General features: G+C 49.5%; 1 protein-coding gene across 2 annotated transcripts in view; it reads right to left on the bottom strand.

The window, feature by feature from the left end:
* Positions 1-8,850: 8,850 nt before the first annotated feature.
* The window catches only part of VSX2 (visual system homeobox 2), a 49,396-nt gene continuing 42,420 nt past the window's right edge, over positions 8,851-15,826 (bottom strand). The window contains exons 5-6 of one of the 2 annotated variants that reach the window (XM_088797401.1): positions 11,638-11,818; positions 8,851-10,920 (exon numbers count right to left, since the gene is read on the bottom strand). In XM_088797401.1, the coding sequence (XP_088653527.1) occupies positions 10,538-10,920; positions 11,638-11,818 (564 nt within the window). In that variant the 3' untranslated portion in view covers positions 8,851-10,537. The remainder of the gene's footprint in view (positions 10,921-11,637; positions 11,819-15,826) is intronic. The other variant, XM_019733296.3, reaches the window with a different exon arrangement.

Here is a 15,826-nt window from a genome sequence, read left to right as displayed (position 1 = left end):
TCATTATTCATGTTTTACAGTCAACAAAGATCCTTGAAATTTCTGGGAAAATGGTGGACTATGCTGGTGAAAAATATTCTGATGAAGATCCCCTAGAGATTCAAAAAGTACCAGAGACATAAGGGGAGGAACTGAATTGTCTGGTTTTAGGGTGAGGGCTGCAGGGGCAGCTTTGTCCCATACAGAAATGCAGGCAGGCACCATTGTCCTTTGTCCCAGCCTACAGGCGAAGAGGAGAGCCAAGTGTGAGTATCCATCAACCTGGCGAACATAGTTTGCCCCACTCTGGTGATTCCCTGAGACTCTGCCCCACCCAACTTGCAGCCCACCAAAGTCACTTCCAGCAACTTTTCTATACGAATGGCCTGCGTAGGAAAGCTGTATAAAAAATGGCCTATTGGCCCATGCTGCAAACTTTCCTAAAATCTCTCAAATGTTCACAAACCCCAAACAAGCAGCATCTGGACTCAGGGTGCACCATACTTCTTGCTAAGCAGTCTCAAGCCTGGCATTCCATTTTCAGCTTAGCCACTCTCAGTCACCTCCAAGCCCAGAACAAGTGGCAACCATCTGAAGTTCACTTTGTAGCCCATACCACATGGCCCTGGGCTGGGCACAGGCAGTGGCTGACTTTGGCCTTCACCGGAGCCCCTCCCAAGAGGCCTCAGAACCAGCATACCCAGTGGCCAGCTGCAGGCTACACCAGAGCACCACTCAACCACCTCCACAAACAACACACACCAAGGGCAGACTTGGCAGGAACCAGAGCTTCGCTAAAATGAATCCTGTACCTTTGGGTCAGCCCCTGCACAACAGTTCCTCCACTGTAGTCATGGTCAGTCCTCACAGCCAATCAGCATGAGGGTCAAGGCTCAACTACAAGAGGAGGGCACACACAACCTACACAAGGAACACAACTGTAGAGCGCAGCTCAGGTAACCAGGGAGACAGGGTCACTGGGCCGCACAGGACACCTACTACATAAGGCCACTCTACCAAGACCAGGAGACATGGCAGATCTACCTAATACATAGAAGAAAACACAGGGAGTCGCCAAAATGAGACAAACATTTCCCAAATAAAAGAACTGAACAATACTCTAGAAAAAAAAAAACTAAACAAAATGGTCACGAGCAATCTACCAGATGTAGAATTCAAAACACTGGTTATAAGGATGCTCAGTGAACTTAGGGGAAGAGTAGAGGAACTAGTGAGTACTTTAACAAAGAGATAGGAAACATAAAAATGGAATAGAAAACATAAAAAGAACCAGTAGGAAATGAAAAATACAATAACTGAAATGAAGAATACATTAGAGGGAATCAACAGTAGATTAGATGAAGCAGAGGATTGAATCAGCAATTTGGAGGAAAAGGTAGCAAAAAACACCCAATCAGAACAGCAAAAAGAAAAAAGAATCCAGGATCCAAGATGGCGAAGTAGATTAACACTGTGCCTGCTTCCTTCCATGAACACATTAAAACTACAACTAAATTATAGAACAATTAACCTGGAGAATCATCTTAAGTCTGACTGAACGGAAGTTTTATAACTAAGGATATAAAGAAGCCACGTCGAGACTGTTAGGAGGGGCAGAGATGCAAAATGGGCTAGCCGCAAACCTCCATGTGGTGGTTGAGAACCAGGAGGGATATCTCGGCCTCGGAGGTTCCCCCTGGAGGAGTGAGGGAACCCAGCCCCAGACCAGTCTCCCCAGCCCAGAGTACTGGTGCCAGGAAGAGGAGCCCCCACAACATCTGGCTGTAAAAAACAGTGGGGATTCCTACCATAGGGGTGGGATGGAAAGCTGTGGGAAACCCAGACATTCTCTTTAACAGCCTGAACATAGACTCTCTCACTCGGAGGCACTCACCTTGGGCTCCAGCGGAGGAACAGTAACTCGGGGGGTGTTGGAGACATACAGTGGGGCTGACTGAGGTGTGTGGCTTCAGAGCAAGAGCTGGAGGACAGTCGCCATTTCCCCTGTGTGGAGTCCTCTTATGCAGTAGGCAGGCGGATGCCATCTTTCCTGTGTTGAGCCCGCCCCTATAGGCCAAATCTGAATCTGATTGGCCTGATTAGCTCTGCTTGCTCCACCCTGCTGACTCACTGGAAACATGCCCCACCCAACTCAGGCACTGTGGGAGGCACTTTCTCTACTAGCAGCCAGCCCCACCTGCATTGCATTCTTGGAAAAGTATCAAAGTTCATGGGCACCAGGTGGGTGGTGACTGGCCTCAGTATGCTCTGAGACTTTTGCTGAGCAGCTCCAGGCTCAGCACTGGCACCAAACCAGAGTCTACATTAACCTGCTGACTCTTCCCACTCTAGGGACTCCCTGAGCCCCCCATCTCACCCAACTTATGTACCACATGAGGCTTTATCAGTGTCTGAACCTGAAGAGAACAAGCAGGTGGCAGCAAGCTTTGGGGTGTCCTAGCATTTTGCGGAGCTTCCCCAGGCCCAATACTAGTGGCAGCCATCCTCAGTTCACAGCATGACCTCCAGTGTTAGTACAGGCAGCGAGCGAGCAACTGCAGTCACTTTGTAGATCCTACCAGGCAGTCCTTGGGCAGTCACAGACAGTGGGTGACCTAGGCCTGCACCAGAGGCCCTTGCAAGAGTTGCCGCAAAGGCAGCTGGTTAGCTCAGTTGGTTAGAGCATGGTGCTCTTAACAATAGGGTTGTTGGTTCAATCCCCACATGGGCCACTGTGAGCTGCACCCTCCACAACTAGATTGAAATAACTACTTGACTTGGAGCTGATGGGTCCTGGAAAAACACACTTAAAATAAATAAAAGTTAAAAAAAAAAAAAAAAAGGGTGTAGAGACAACTCACTTTCTTTAAAAAAAAAAGAAAAAAGAGAGAGTTGCCCCAGAACCAACATACTTGGAGATTGGCTAAGACCACAGCAGAGCACTGCCCAATTAGCCTTACAAGTGGCTCACTCAAAGGGTGGTCTCAACAGGCACCAGAGCCCGCTGGGGTGAATCCCACTCAGTGGGGTAAGCCCCATGCACAGCAGCCTGTAATCTGTGCATGTGACCAAACCCTACAACCAATCAGCCTGAGGGTCAATCTCACCCACTGATGTGCCAATAGCAATCAAGGCTCAACTATAACGGGAGGTCACACACAACCCACAACAAGGTACACTCCTAGAGCACCCGGAGCAGGTGACCAGGGAGACTGTGCCATGGCCCCACAGGGCATCTATACATAAGGCCACCTGGTCAAGACTGGGAGACGTAGCAGATTTATCTAATACATAGAAACAAATAGAGAGGCAGTCAAAATGAGGAGACCAAGAAATATGTCCCAAATGAAAGAACAGGGAAAAAATGGCAACTGTCCTCCAGAAAAAGAAGTAAACAAAATGGAGGCAAACAACCTACCAGATACAGAGTTCAAAACAATGGTTACAGGGATGCTCAAAGAACTTAGTGAGAATGTCAACAAAGATAGCAAGCATCAAAAAGGACATAAGTGAAGCACACAATAACTGAAAATAAGAATGCACTAGAAGAAATCACCAGCAGACTAGATGAAGCAGAGGATCAAATCAGCGATCAATCTTCTACCAAATTAGAAGACAGGTAGCATAAAACACCAGAACAGCAAAAAGAAAAAGGAATCCAAAAAAATGAGGAGAGTTTAAGAGACCTCTGGGGCAACATGAAGCATAACAACATTTGCTTCATAGAGTACCAGAAGGAGAAGAGAGAAAACAAGGGATTAAGAACCTATCTGAGAGGCAGCCAGATGGCTCAGTTGGTTAGAGTGCAAGCTCTGAACAACAGGGTTGCCGGTTTGATTCCTATGTGGGCCAGTGAGCTGCACCCTTCACAACTAGATTGAAGGATGACTTGGAGCTGATGGGCCCTCGAGAAGCACACTGTTCCCCAATATTCCCCAATAAAATTTATATAAAAAAAAGAACCTATCTGAAAAAATAATGACTGAAAACTTTCCTAACCTGCCGAAGGAAATAGACATACAAGTCCAGGAAGTGCAGAGAGACCCAAACAAGATGAACCTAAACAGACCCACACCAAGAGGTCAACTGATTTCTCAACAGAAACTTTGCAGGCCAAAAGGGACTGGCATGAAATATTCTAAGAGATAAACAGCAAGGATCTACAACCCAGCAAGGCTATCATTTAGAATCAAAGGAGAGATAAAGAGCTTCCCAGACAAGAAAAAGCAAAAGGAATCCATCACCACCAAACCAGTAGTACAAGAAATGTTAAAGGGACTTCTTTAAGAAGAAGAAAAAAAAATTAAAAATCAAAAATAAGAATAATAAAATCGCAATAACTACACGTCTGTCAGTTTCTTTAAATGTAAATGGATTAAATGCTCCAATCAAAAGACATAGGAGGGCTGAAAGGATAAGAAAACAAGATCCTTACATATGCTGCCTACAAGATACTCACCTCAGGTCAAAAGACACACACAGACTGAAAGTAAAGGGATGGGGCCAGCTGGTTGGCTCAGTTGGTTAGAGTGCAGTGCTCATAACACCAAGGTCGCCGGTTCGATTCCCACATGGGCCAGTGAGCTGTGCCCTCCACAACTAGATTGAAGACAATGACTTGACTTGGAGTAGATGGGTCCTGGAAAAACACAGTGTTCCCCAATATTCCCCAATAAAAATTAAAAAAAAAAAAAAAAAGTTACCAGGCTCAAATTCAAAAAAAAGAAGAAGAAAGTAAAGGGATGGGAAATGGTATTTCATGCAAATGGAAAAGAAAAAAAAGCTAGGGTAACAATACTTATATCAGACAAAATAGACTTAAAACAAAAGCTATAACAAGAGACAAAGAAGGACCCAGCAATCCCACTTCTGGGTATTTATCTAAAGAAACCCAAAATGCTAATTTGAGAACACATATGCATCCCTATGTTTATTACAGCATTGTTTACAATAGCCAAGATATGGAAGCAACCTAAGTCTCTATCGATAGATGACTAGATAAAGAAGAGGTGGTACATATCATATATACAATGGAATATTAACCAAAAGGAAGAATAAAATTTTACTGCTTGTTACATGGATGGACCTAAAGGGTATTATGCTAAGTGAAGTAAGTTAGGCAGAGAAGGACAAGTACCATATAATTTCACTTATATGTGGAATCTAAAACACAAACAAACAAACAAAACAGAAACAAACTCAGAGATACAGAGAATAAACTGATGGTTGCCAGATGGGAGGGGAGTTGGGGAGAGGAATGAAAACAGTGAAAGGATTAAGAAGTATAAATTGGTAGTTACAAAATAGTCATGGGGATATAAGGTGTAGCGTAAGGAATATAGTCAATAATATTGTAATAACTATGTATGGTGTCAGGTGGGTACTAGACTTAACGAAGGAATCACTTTGTAAGGTATGTAAATGTCTAATCACTATATTGTACACCTGAAACTAATATAATATTGTATGTCAACTATAATTGAAAAATAAAAAAATATTAAAAAAAGATTTATTGGAACACACACACACACACACACACACACACACACACACAAAAGATCACCTAGAGATTAATAAAATACAACAAGAGCAAGAATAATGCATGACTGAACTAGGAAGCCAGAAGAGAAATCCCAGGTGTGAGAGCCAGAGCAGCAATGGGTGTGTGGGTTCAGCAGGTGACTGCAGGTTAGGAACTTGCATTTTAAATGCCCACGCAGGGACGGAAGACTAGCCCCAAGGTGACGACCAGGAAAAACATTTAAACAATCCAAGTATTCTCACAGACAAAAAGAGAGGAAAAAATTGTCATATTAACTTACAAAACACACAAGCAGACAGTACACCATGAGCTAGCAAATGTAACCAACAAGGTAGAATTACAAGGAGAAATGAGCAAATCTACAATCATCACTCCCTGATCCCTTCCTGGGACAGACTCCCTGAAGTCCGTCCTGGGAGTAGAGCCATGGAGGTAAATCAGAGGAGGGCCAAGGCTCAGAAGTGAGGAGTCCGGGAGGGAAGCATACAGACAGCCCTGGAGAAGAGTTAGCATTGGGAGGGGTTGATCTGAGTGAGACATTAATGGAGCCGCTATGATGAAGCAGAGACTTCATTCCTGCCTGAGTTGAAGAGCAGCCAAGCAGGAGGAGGGGACAAGAGAGAGACTTAAAGAAGAAATAGGTGGCAAGGAAACACCAGAAAACGTGGCTCCTGCCCAGTCTCAGCTCCCCCAAGGTGGGTCTTGGGTGCCTGGGTGACTTTGTGGGGTCCTAAACTGGCACACTCAGTAAGCAGAGCTCTGGGCCAAGAGACAGGGAAAGGAGCAGCTAAAAGTTCTAACCCAAAGAAACCATCTGGTTTTTTTCTTTCCCCTCTAGAAAACCAACTAGTGTATTTTTTAAAATACACTTTATTTTTACAACAATTTTAGATGGGCAGAACAATGGCGAAGATAGTGCAGAGAGTTGCAATAGAGCCCTCCTCCAGTTTCCCCTGTAACTTCTTACATTATTATGGTACCTTTGCTACAACTGATGAGCCAGGTGGGGTGCCACACCTCCACACCCTGGGGCATCTGAGAGGAGAAGGCACTGAAGCTCTGGTGGGAGCAGGAGGAAGACTCCGAGGTCCCCAGTGAGCTAGGGGAGCAGGAGATGGGAGGCTGGATGGACTAGGTCCTAGAGATTCCTCATATCATGGTCCCACTTTATTTGCAGGCTGCAGGACTAGGCCTCAGGAGCTCCCCCACCCTCATCCCTGCCTCCCCTTGCCAAACTCCTTCTCATCTATCCCTGCCAGGCCTGCTCAGCAGCTCCAAGCCGCCCTCATAAATCAGTCCCTCCTGCCCTTTTATATGCTCGTGGTGCACACAGACATCTCTTGGCAGCCTGTATGGTCTGTGGAGGCTGGAATAAAATCTCCCTTCCAGGTTCTGGGATCCTGGGGAGAAGCCCCCAACACGGGTGCAGTCAACTCCCAGTAAGACTTCTCTTTGTTCTGCCACATGGGGTCCTGCTGTCCAGGCCCTTCCTTTCCTTTCCAGCTTCTCCCCTCCTTGATTACTCGTAGGCTTATTTGCATATCCCTCTGCAGAGAGCTGCCTGCCTCTTCCCAGGGTCAATCCCCTGGAACGATTGTCCAGGAGGATTTCTGGCAGTTCCCAAGTCTCTGAGTGTCCCAATTGTCCCCCAGATCTAACTGAGGTTGGGGCAGCTGCCAACGACGCCCCCCCCCCCACACACACACACACTCCCCGGCTTAAGGAGGCTGCGTTGGTGTGGCCACTCTTCCTTTGTGTTCATGTGGGACCTTGTAACACTGTGAGACTGAGCAGGTGTTATTCTGACTTAGAACACAGGACAGAGAGGCTCAGAGGTTAAACACCTTGACCCAAGTCCCACAGTTATGCTTTCGTGCTCCCCTTAGAGCATTTGCCATCTTGTAGTTTATATGTGTGATTACTTGAATTGTCTTTCCCTCCAAATAGGACAGCTTTGGCCACCATTCTATCCACAGTGCCTCACCCACTGGCTGGTACACAAATGCTCCAGAAATGTTTTTAAATTATTGAATGAATGGATGAGTTAGAAGAAGAAGATTCATTCACTCATTTATTCAACAATGGATTCAGTGTCAGGCCCTTTGATGGATCCTGAGGATAAAAAAGTGAATAAGATGTAATCCCCACCCTTGAAGAAATCAGTCTTGTGGGGAAGATAGACTTGTAAATAAAAAATTACAAGATAATGTATAAAATCCCATCATGGAGGAATGTCCCTCGTACTAGGAGAAAACAGGTTCTAAGCTCTTCCTGGAAGAGGGGCCTTGAAGGATGAGTAGCGGTGTGTTTCCTGCAGTGTTGGGAGTGGGCAGAGTGAGGGAAGGGCACTCCTACCCCAGCGGGTGACAACGAGCCCCCTGGAGGCCTGCCATGCTTGGGAAGGCTTGGAGGAGCCCCTTGTGCGCCGGACTTGAAGCCAGGCTCTTGGATCTTTCCCTTCACCACATAAAAGTCAGAAATTTCCCACCTGTGCCCCCCAGGCTCTAGGTCTGGGAGCATTAAAATACCCTTGCCGACCCGCTGTCATTTCCCTTCAATGACGGATTGCCAGAAAAACCTCTTCCGTGAGAGAGTTCAACATCTGAGCCAATTTGAAACAATCTTATGAGATTTCTTGAGCCAACAGCTCAAATATAACCTCTCTATTCTGCTCCCTGCACGCTCTCATCTGTAATTCCATCCAACACATCATCAAGCCAGTGGGTCCCAGCTGTCTGCAGGCAATCTCGTGCATTCTTCCTCCACTGTTTCTCTTGTTTATTCCCTTCTCTTTGACAGAGGTTTAGCAGATGTGTGTCTGATTTTCAGTTCCAGATACTGTTATCGTTTCCGTTTGTTGCTGTGTAATGTTGTTATGTTGTGGTGTAAGATATTTGAGTACATATGTGTACACAAAAAGAAGGGAGTCACTCCTCTTGGGGGCTGAGGTAAGGCTGTGGGTTTTACCTGAGGTGTGAAGGAAATAAGGTTGTTTGTAAGGAAGCGCCAGAGGGAAAGGTCAGTGCAATCTCTTGTGTGGGAAGCAGGAAGGAGTCACAGGTAATAACCTAGGGGCTCAACGGCTGGAATATTTTAGTTGTGCCTGCAATGGAGGAGGGTCCCATATCGTAGTGATAAATGTCATTGAAAAGTGACAAATATTAGCTCAGTGGAGAAAGGCCATGGTGTCCTACACTTGGAGTAATTTTAAAAGAATCTAGTAATTTTAACCTAAAAATGACTTCATGGATTTGCTTTTTATGCTACCCATGCACACACACACACATCCTCCTCACTCATGGAGGACTCCTGGACCCCTCCCTGCTGTTTTTACATCAATTTTATTCTTACTTATATCTTTACAGAAAATGGCACAGAAACCACAGGTTTAGAATACCTAGAAGTTATTACAGGTCCATATTTCAAACACCTCAATATCAAGATTCTTTCTTCTCACTCTATGTACATTATTTACACTCGAGGGGCTACAGTCTAACACTTCAAACCAACAGGGGACAAAGACAAGAACTGGGGGGAAAGTTCCATGAATGGAATGAAGAAGAAATCAACTTTTGATGCGGAATGAAAATCCCAACTCATTGTGTCAGGCCTTTCGCTCTCGAGGTATTCCCTACAAAGGAGGTGGGATGGTAAAGAAATGTCATGGGGGTGAGGAGGACATGTGCCTGGCCTGGGGGTGGAGGGGCAGCTCCAGAGAGGTCATTAGTATGGACAGGTTCTCCCATCAGCAGCCAGGAAGAAGCCCCCAGTCCCCTATTCCAACACGGTCACCGTTCTCTGTCTTACTCTTAGCGCACACGCACATGACATACACCTGCATAAAAGTGTGAGTCCCTGTTGCTTAGTTTGGGTATAACACCGACTCCTGCCTTACTCTTCTTGGAGCCTTTTCTCATACCCTTCTTGTGACCAGCCTTGATGACTACATATACCCCAGGCCCACTCCAGGCTTGGCCTCCCAAGGACAGCCTGGGTGAAGTTGAGTCAAGGTCTGTGGCTTCCTAGGTGTTCATTTAACAGCTGGATTGGGTTGCTCCAAGGCAGGGCACATGCAAACCAGTAATTTGCTAGAAGCTCTAGGTGAAGGGTGCCTTGCATAGCAAGTCAGGGTCACAGGCAGCATTTCAGTGGAGTCAGGATGCTTCAGAACACAGCCCCAAGGGCCCAGAGCAGAGGGCTTGGATTCCCAACAATGCAGACGGACAGCATTTGTGAGCGGTGCCCCCTGACTGCAAAGCACAGACCCTGGTGTCACATGCGGTACTGCCACCTGTGCTGGGATGAACGCTGGGGCAGGCTGAGTGTGGAAAGGGTGGGTTCCTGAGGGTGACCATGAAGAGCAGGAGATGGAGGGTGGCCAAGAGGCCCAGGCGGAGACTTCCCAAATTTAATGTGGACTCTGGGCCCCACTGATGGGGTAGAGCAGAGGTTGTGCCTGGACCTACAGGGCAGTACATTCACATGGCAGAAGCCCAGGCCCAGACCCGAGGGAAGGAGCAGGCTGAGGGGAGCAGAATTTGGCTGAGGACTGGTCTGCTCAGGTCATGGGCTCTGGATGGCAGGTCTTCAATCCCTGACAGGGCCGTGAGCCTGAGAGGAGCAGAATTCCCCCAGGGGTTAGAGCTGGGAGGGAGGGCTCTTAGAGCAAGAGAGCAGAGTGAGGGGTGGATTTGGACAGTGAGAGTCGCGAAGGGATTGAGTATACATGGCTTGAAGGGGTGGTTTGGGGCAGCAAGAAAGTTTCTGAGGCAAGGCTGTTGGGATGAGGAGGCTGCTGAAGAGGTCAAGGCTAGCTAGGTAGGGGATGGCTCAGCATGGCCCACAGCCTCGGCCAGAAGTGATTTGTGCCTGAAGTCACCAGGGATCACAGGGGGCCTGTGGGGCAGTGGGAGGGTAGCAAAGGCCAGGCTGGGCCCTGCCTCTGGGACACCTCCCAGCACCACAGGCCTGGAGAAGAGCAGAGTCCTGGGGCTCCAGCGGCAGCGCACCCTCGACCTAAGCCATGTCCTCCAGCTGGGGCGGACTCAGCTTCTCTGCGGGCCTGTCTTCGTCTATGGCCGCCTCCTCCTCTGGCTCCTGGGCATTCCGGGCCAGGCTGTTGGGCCCGGACACAGTTCCCAGCACTTTGGTGCTGTGCTCCTGAGCTCTGGCTCGGAGCGCCGCAATGCTGTTCTCCCTCAGTTCCTCCTGGGACATGGCTGCTGGGGGGTCGGGGCCCCGCTCCTCCTGCTCCATCTTGTCCAGCTTGGGCAGGGCCTGCGGCTCCACCTCGGGCTTCCTCCCCGACTCGGCTGCTGCCTCCAGCGATTTTTTGTGCATCCCTAAAAAGAATTGTTGGTATTCGGGTTTAGAAAAGCGCCTGGGAAAGCCATCTTGAACTGAAAACAGCAAAGATAGAGAGAGGCCAGAATTAAGGACAAGCAGAAAGCCTTGCTTCACACACCGCAGTCACGCGAGTCCCGGGGCTGGGGTCAGGGCAGCAGGAGTTGGGTGCGGGGGTTGCAGATAAGCAACTGGGCACCAGGCCTGCAGAGGGCTTCTCCAAGCCAAGCCCCTGGACACCTGGCTCCCAGATAGTCTGTTCTGTCCCATTCCTCCCTCCTGGTCATAGAACCCCAAGATAGGCTGGTGCTGCTATCAGACATAGGCCCAGATGGCAGGTGGAGAGATTTAGGGGGAAGAAGTCCTTTGGGCAAACCCGGATGGTGGCCAAAAGGACCTAGGGGTTCCCTCAATCACCAAGAGGGGCAGTTTCATTTATCACAAGCCCACCTCCCACAAGGGAAGAGGGGGCTACAGACCCTCAGGCAACAGTCACACCCTCCTCACAGGACAAAAGAACGCACAGTCAGGGACCCGTCCAGGATGAAAGTCTTAGGCACCCATAGGTGGGTGCCAGGTATAAGACACCAAGCCCCAAGCCCAGCCTACATTTGGAGCCCCCCAAGGGAGAACGGAAGGCTTGCTTGGGAGGGTCTCCCTCCTGCTAAGCAGCTGTGGCCAAGTCCCTTTGCTCCAGGGCTCTGTCTCCTTCTTAGGGGAGCCCACTCTCCTTGCCACAGGGGCAGGGCCCCAAGGAGGGTGCGGGCTCTTACCCAGCAGCCATGGGGCACAGGAGTCCATGATGCCATCCTTGGCAGACTTGAGGATGGACTCAGGCAGGGGGATGGAGTGCCGCACCATGGCCCCATACAGACCATACTCCGCCATGACGCTGCTTCGGCCCCAACACTTCTCTCGCTTCCTCCACTTGGCTCTGCGATTCTGGAACCAGACCTGCGTTGTAGACGAACAGGTGTGTTCTGAGAGGCCAGGGGTGTGGTCTGAGAGGTCGCTACCCCAGTGTCTGTCTGTTAAGGTCCTTACCCCTTCCATGGCCAGCAGCCCCATCTCCTTGTGACTGCCCGTTTCTCCATTCAGGTGTCTCTTCTTAAGCTCACCTACCCTGCAGTACCCCAGGGGGTTTCCAGGCTCAGGGATATCCAGAACAAGGACACAAGTTCTTGTGAGAATACAGTGGGTGAAATGGGTCCTTTTTTGTTTTTTTAAACCAAAGAGTTACAGAGAGATGGAATAGGGACGCCTCCCAGACAAGGGTCTTGTAGGTGGGCACTTCCCAATGTGGTTCTTAGTTTGCAGCTGAGAAGCAGACCCTGGGAGCTGTCTTCCAAGTATGCACACATCCAGTGTATAAACAGAATCTCTTTTCTGACTTGCAGAGGGATAAATTCCTTCCAAGGGGCCAGACTAGCAGTGCTCAGAGCTCCCTGTCCACCAGAAGTCCAGAATCCAGAGCAGTCCCACGAAGACTTCCAGGTGAGTGTGGACTCAGGGAGCAAAGGGCTTTTCACCCAGGTATCGTGAAGCTTGGGAACTGCCCATTCCCCCCCCCAAAGTGGAGGTGTGAATGCTCCCAAGAGGCCTGAGTCAGCTCCCTTCTCTGCCTTGTCTTGGCTGAGCCCTGCCATGCCTTAGTGCCCTCCATTCATCTGCTCTCCACAGGTTTGGACCTAACTGAATATTTGGGAGAGCTGGGCAGCCATCCCTCTGTCAGGGAAGGAAGACAAAAATTCTCAGCGGTGTGAGGAGCAAATGGGAGTGGGGACACCTAGGAAACTGTAGTGGGGAGCACTCTAGGGAATGTTTCTCTGGCCCCCAAACTGACTGGTGCAGGGTCTGAATAAGTGGGGTGCCCTGGGGGGTGTCTGGAGCACTCTGACCCTGCATGGAAGAGCTCCCAGGTCCCTGCCATGCTTGGGGGAGGGGAGATTTCTTGGTCTCCCAAAGCAGCTTTCTGAGACTTCCAGCAGCTGACAGGAGCCAGAGCCAGAACCAGGGACAGCTGCACTGTCCCTCAAGCAGGTGAGACGTCCGCGGTTAACTGGTGGGCACTGGAAGGACTCTAGGCCCTGCTGGGCCCCTCATGTCCCTTCATAGCCCCTGGGGCCCTGATCCCCCAGGGCAGGGAGGCGCCCAAGGCTCCCCAGAAGTGTGTGTGGGGAAATAAAGGGTGGGCAAAGGCGGGTTTGGAAAAATCTATTAGTTTCCTCAGTGATTTCCATTCCTTAGCCTCCACAGGGTCCCCCGCCCTCCCTTCAGGCCCTCTCCCCCGCCCTAGGCAGCGGAGGTTTCAGCTTTTGATGAAAAATTGCTCCAGCTCTATTCAGCAGGCGGCAAAAGAAGAGTCACCCCCAGGGGCAGCCCTGGGCTGATTGAAAAATAAGTTAATTTCAGTTTGAATCGATGGGCCTCAGGCACTGAAATATCACGGGAAATTAAAGCGGCTGCTCTCCCGGGAGCCGTGGCATTGACCCGCACTAATTAATGCTGGGGAGGCAGCTCGAGCTGCGCCGCGAGCTGCTCCCCCTCCCCGGGGGACCCCAAACACTCCTCATTTAACTAATTAGAAGGGGAAAATTGGGTGTTAATTTGTTTAGGATTTTTTCCCCTCTTACCCCAGGCAGCTCCCTCCCCAGCCCCCGCCCTGCGCGGGGGCGCGGGAAATGAATGCGGGCCCGCCGGCAGATGGCTGCCCGGGTCACTGCAATCTTCTCCGACTTGATTGCTTGATTAGGTCGTTAGCACATTAAAAAAAAAAATTGCTTGCCGTCTGGCGCTGGCGTGATGAGTGGGACGCGCGGCAGCGCCTGGGTAATTTATCTTTTGATACGGCAAAGAATTTGATTTCAATCTGCAGATATATGGAGCGCCTTTGACACCTGTTTAACATCGCGCCGCTGACAGCTTAACCCTTTGCTGCCTCGACCGCAGGGAGGCTCCAGCAAGGGCCGGCGGGGCTAGGAATACAAGCGCCCCCGCGGTTCCCGCCGCCGCCGCCAGGTGGCGGAGTGAGCGCCTCGGCGGCCACCGGCAGCCCCTAGTCAGCGGCTGAGCGCGGCGGGCCGCATCCAGCAGGGGGCGCCCCAGCCGCTCCGCCTCGCATCCCCACCACCCCAAACATCTGGGTGGTCACAGACACGTTCTGCCGGGCTGCCTCAACACCGCACAGCTGTAAGTTGACCTAAATGTGTGTAACCCTGTTTTGGCATTTCTTCATTTGTAAATAACCAGAACCTCTAAAAATGGGAGAGACACAGCTTCAGACACCCCTGGTCTCTACCCTGACATTGGCCAGCGTCTGTAGAAAACGATGGCTGGTCCCACTCTGCGTGGAACACACCTTGCTAATACCGGTTTTGGCACCTGCCGTTCCTTCTCAGGCCCTCCTGGGGGAGCTGGGAAGCCAATGCGCAAGGCCTCCCTCTGGTCCAGACCCAGACTGCCCTGAGTGAGCCCTGCCTAGGAAAGGGTTTCTGTAATTTGAAGGCCACTAGATGGCTGCACTCCGTGCGCTAAATAGAGGTGAGCAATGCAAGCCGGGGCTAACTCAGCCATAGTCCTGGCCTGGTTCTATTCTGTGTATAGATCTCTCCCCAGGGCCGCCTGCTTGTCCTGCAGGGTCTCTGTCTGACTACCTGCCCTACCCAGGGCCTGCGGTTTGTCTGAGACCTCTGTCCTGCCCCATCTCCCTTCCCGTTATCATTTGGTCACTCTCTCCAAGTACCCGCTTGTCTCAAGCTGCCTTCTCCCACAGAGGTAAAGTCTAAAAGGACTAATCCATATACAGCTGTTAAGTGACTTCTGGTTTCATCAACCTCTCAGAGAAGACAGCAAAGAATGAACCTCTCGGTGATAGAATTCCAGGCACCAAGTCTGACCACAGAGGGTTGGTAAGGCCCTCTCTATGAATCTAAGGAAGCCATCTGCTTCATGGTCAGGAGATGACCTTCCTGCTTTTACACAGTACATTATAAAACAACAAGGCCACAGCCCCTTAACTGGAACCTGTGGGATCAGACTCAGAATGTTTTGGATTTTAGAAAGACTAGGTGATGCATATATCACATGTCACATAACATCTTGCAGCACTAGCACACTGTAATCAAAACCACCCATTTTGATTTCTTCAGCAAAACCCATACATATTCACACTAACAGGGACAAATAAAGAGCATAAAGTCTGGTATGGTTTTTGTCTCTAATAAGTTCTAATGACAAACTTACGACAGAACTGTCCATTTTCAGCACAGTTTGGATTTAGGGATTCTGGAGAATGGACTGTATAGAAAGTCAGAGTTTCTACTCCTTCCCCTCCCCACCAGTCTGGCTGCCTGGGAAGGCGTATTGCCCTGGCTTCCTCAGGATTCCATGAGCATTGGTGCTTGAGATGGGGGTCAGGGCTTTCAAGTGGAAAAAGCATCCTTACTGGAACACTAAAGTAGGGGGTGCAGAGTTGGGATTCAGGTCATATCTGGGGCCGGTAAACAGAACCGTTTTCCTGGGTCTCCTCATTTGGGCAAATGAATAACTGGTCTGCAGATCAGACTTTGCCCACAGACACTCCCAGGGGAGTTGGTGCCAGCTGGTAGCTCAAACTAGGAGTCATCGGGACACTCGGTTATGGGCTCCTGGAATGCCTGGCTCTCTGCAAAGACCAGATGCTGCTCCAATTTATGGAGGAAACCTGGACAGCCAAAACAATTTCTTTTTAGGACAGTTGGCAGGGAAGCTGTGGCAATGGTGCCTCGGAGGGAAGTGGACAAGGGATTAGAATTAACCCTAACCATTCTTCATATTGGCCTTTCTCTTTCCTTCCCAGAAGCAACCAGTATGTGTTAACAGAACTTCAAGATTTACAAGAAACATTGAAGTCAGCCAGTCCTGAACTGGAATTCCCAGCTCTGACAAAAGTGGCTGTGTGATCCTGGGCAAGTTACTTACCTT

Source organism: Rhinolophus sinicus, chromosome 3, assembly GCF_057876585.1.
Source record: "Rhinolophus sinicus isolate RSI-liver-muscle chromosome 3, RSI-T2T, whole genome shotgun sequence".
In the NCBI taxonomy this organism is placed as follows: Eukaryota; Metazoa; Chordata; class Mammalia; order Chiroptera; family Rhinolophidae; genus Rhinolophus; species Rhinolophus sinicus.
This window is presented reverse-complemented; position numbering and strand designations above follow the sequence as displayed.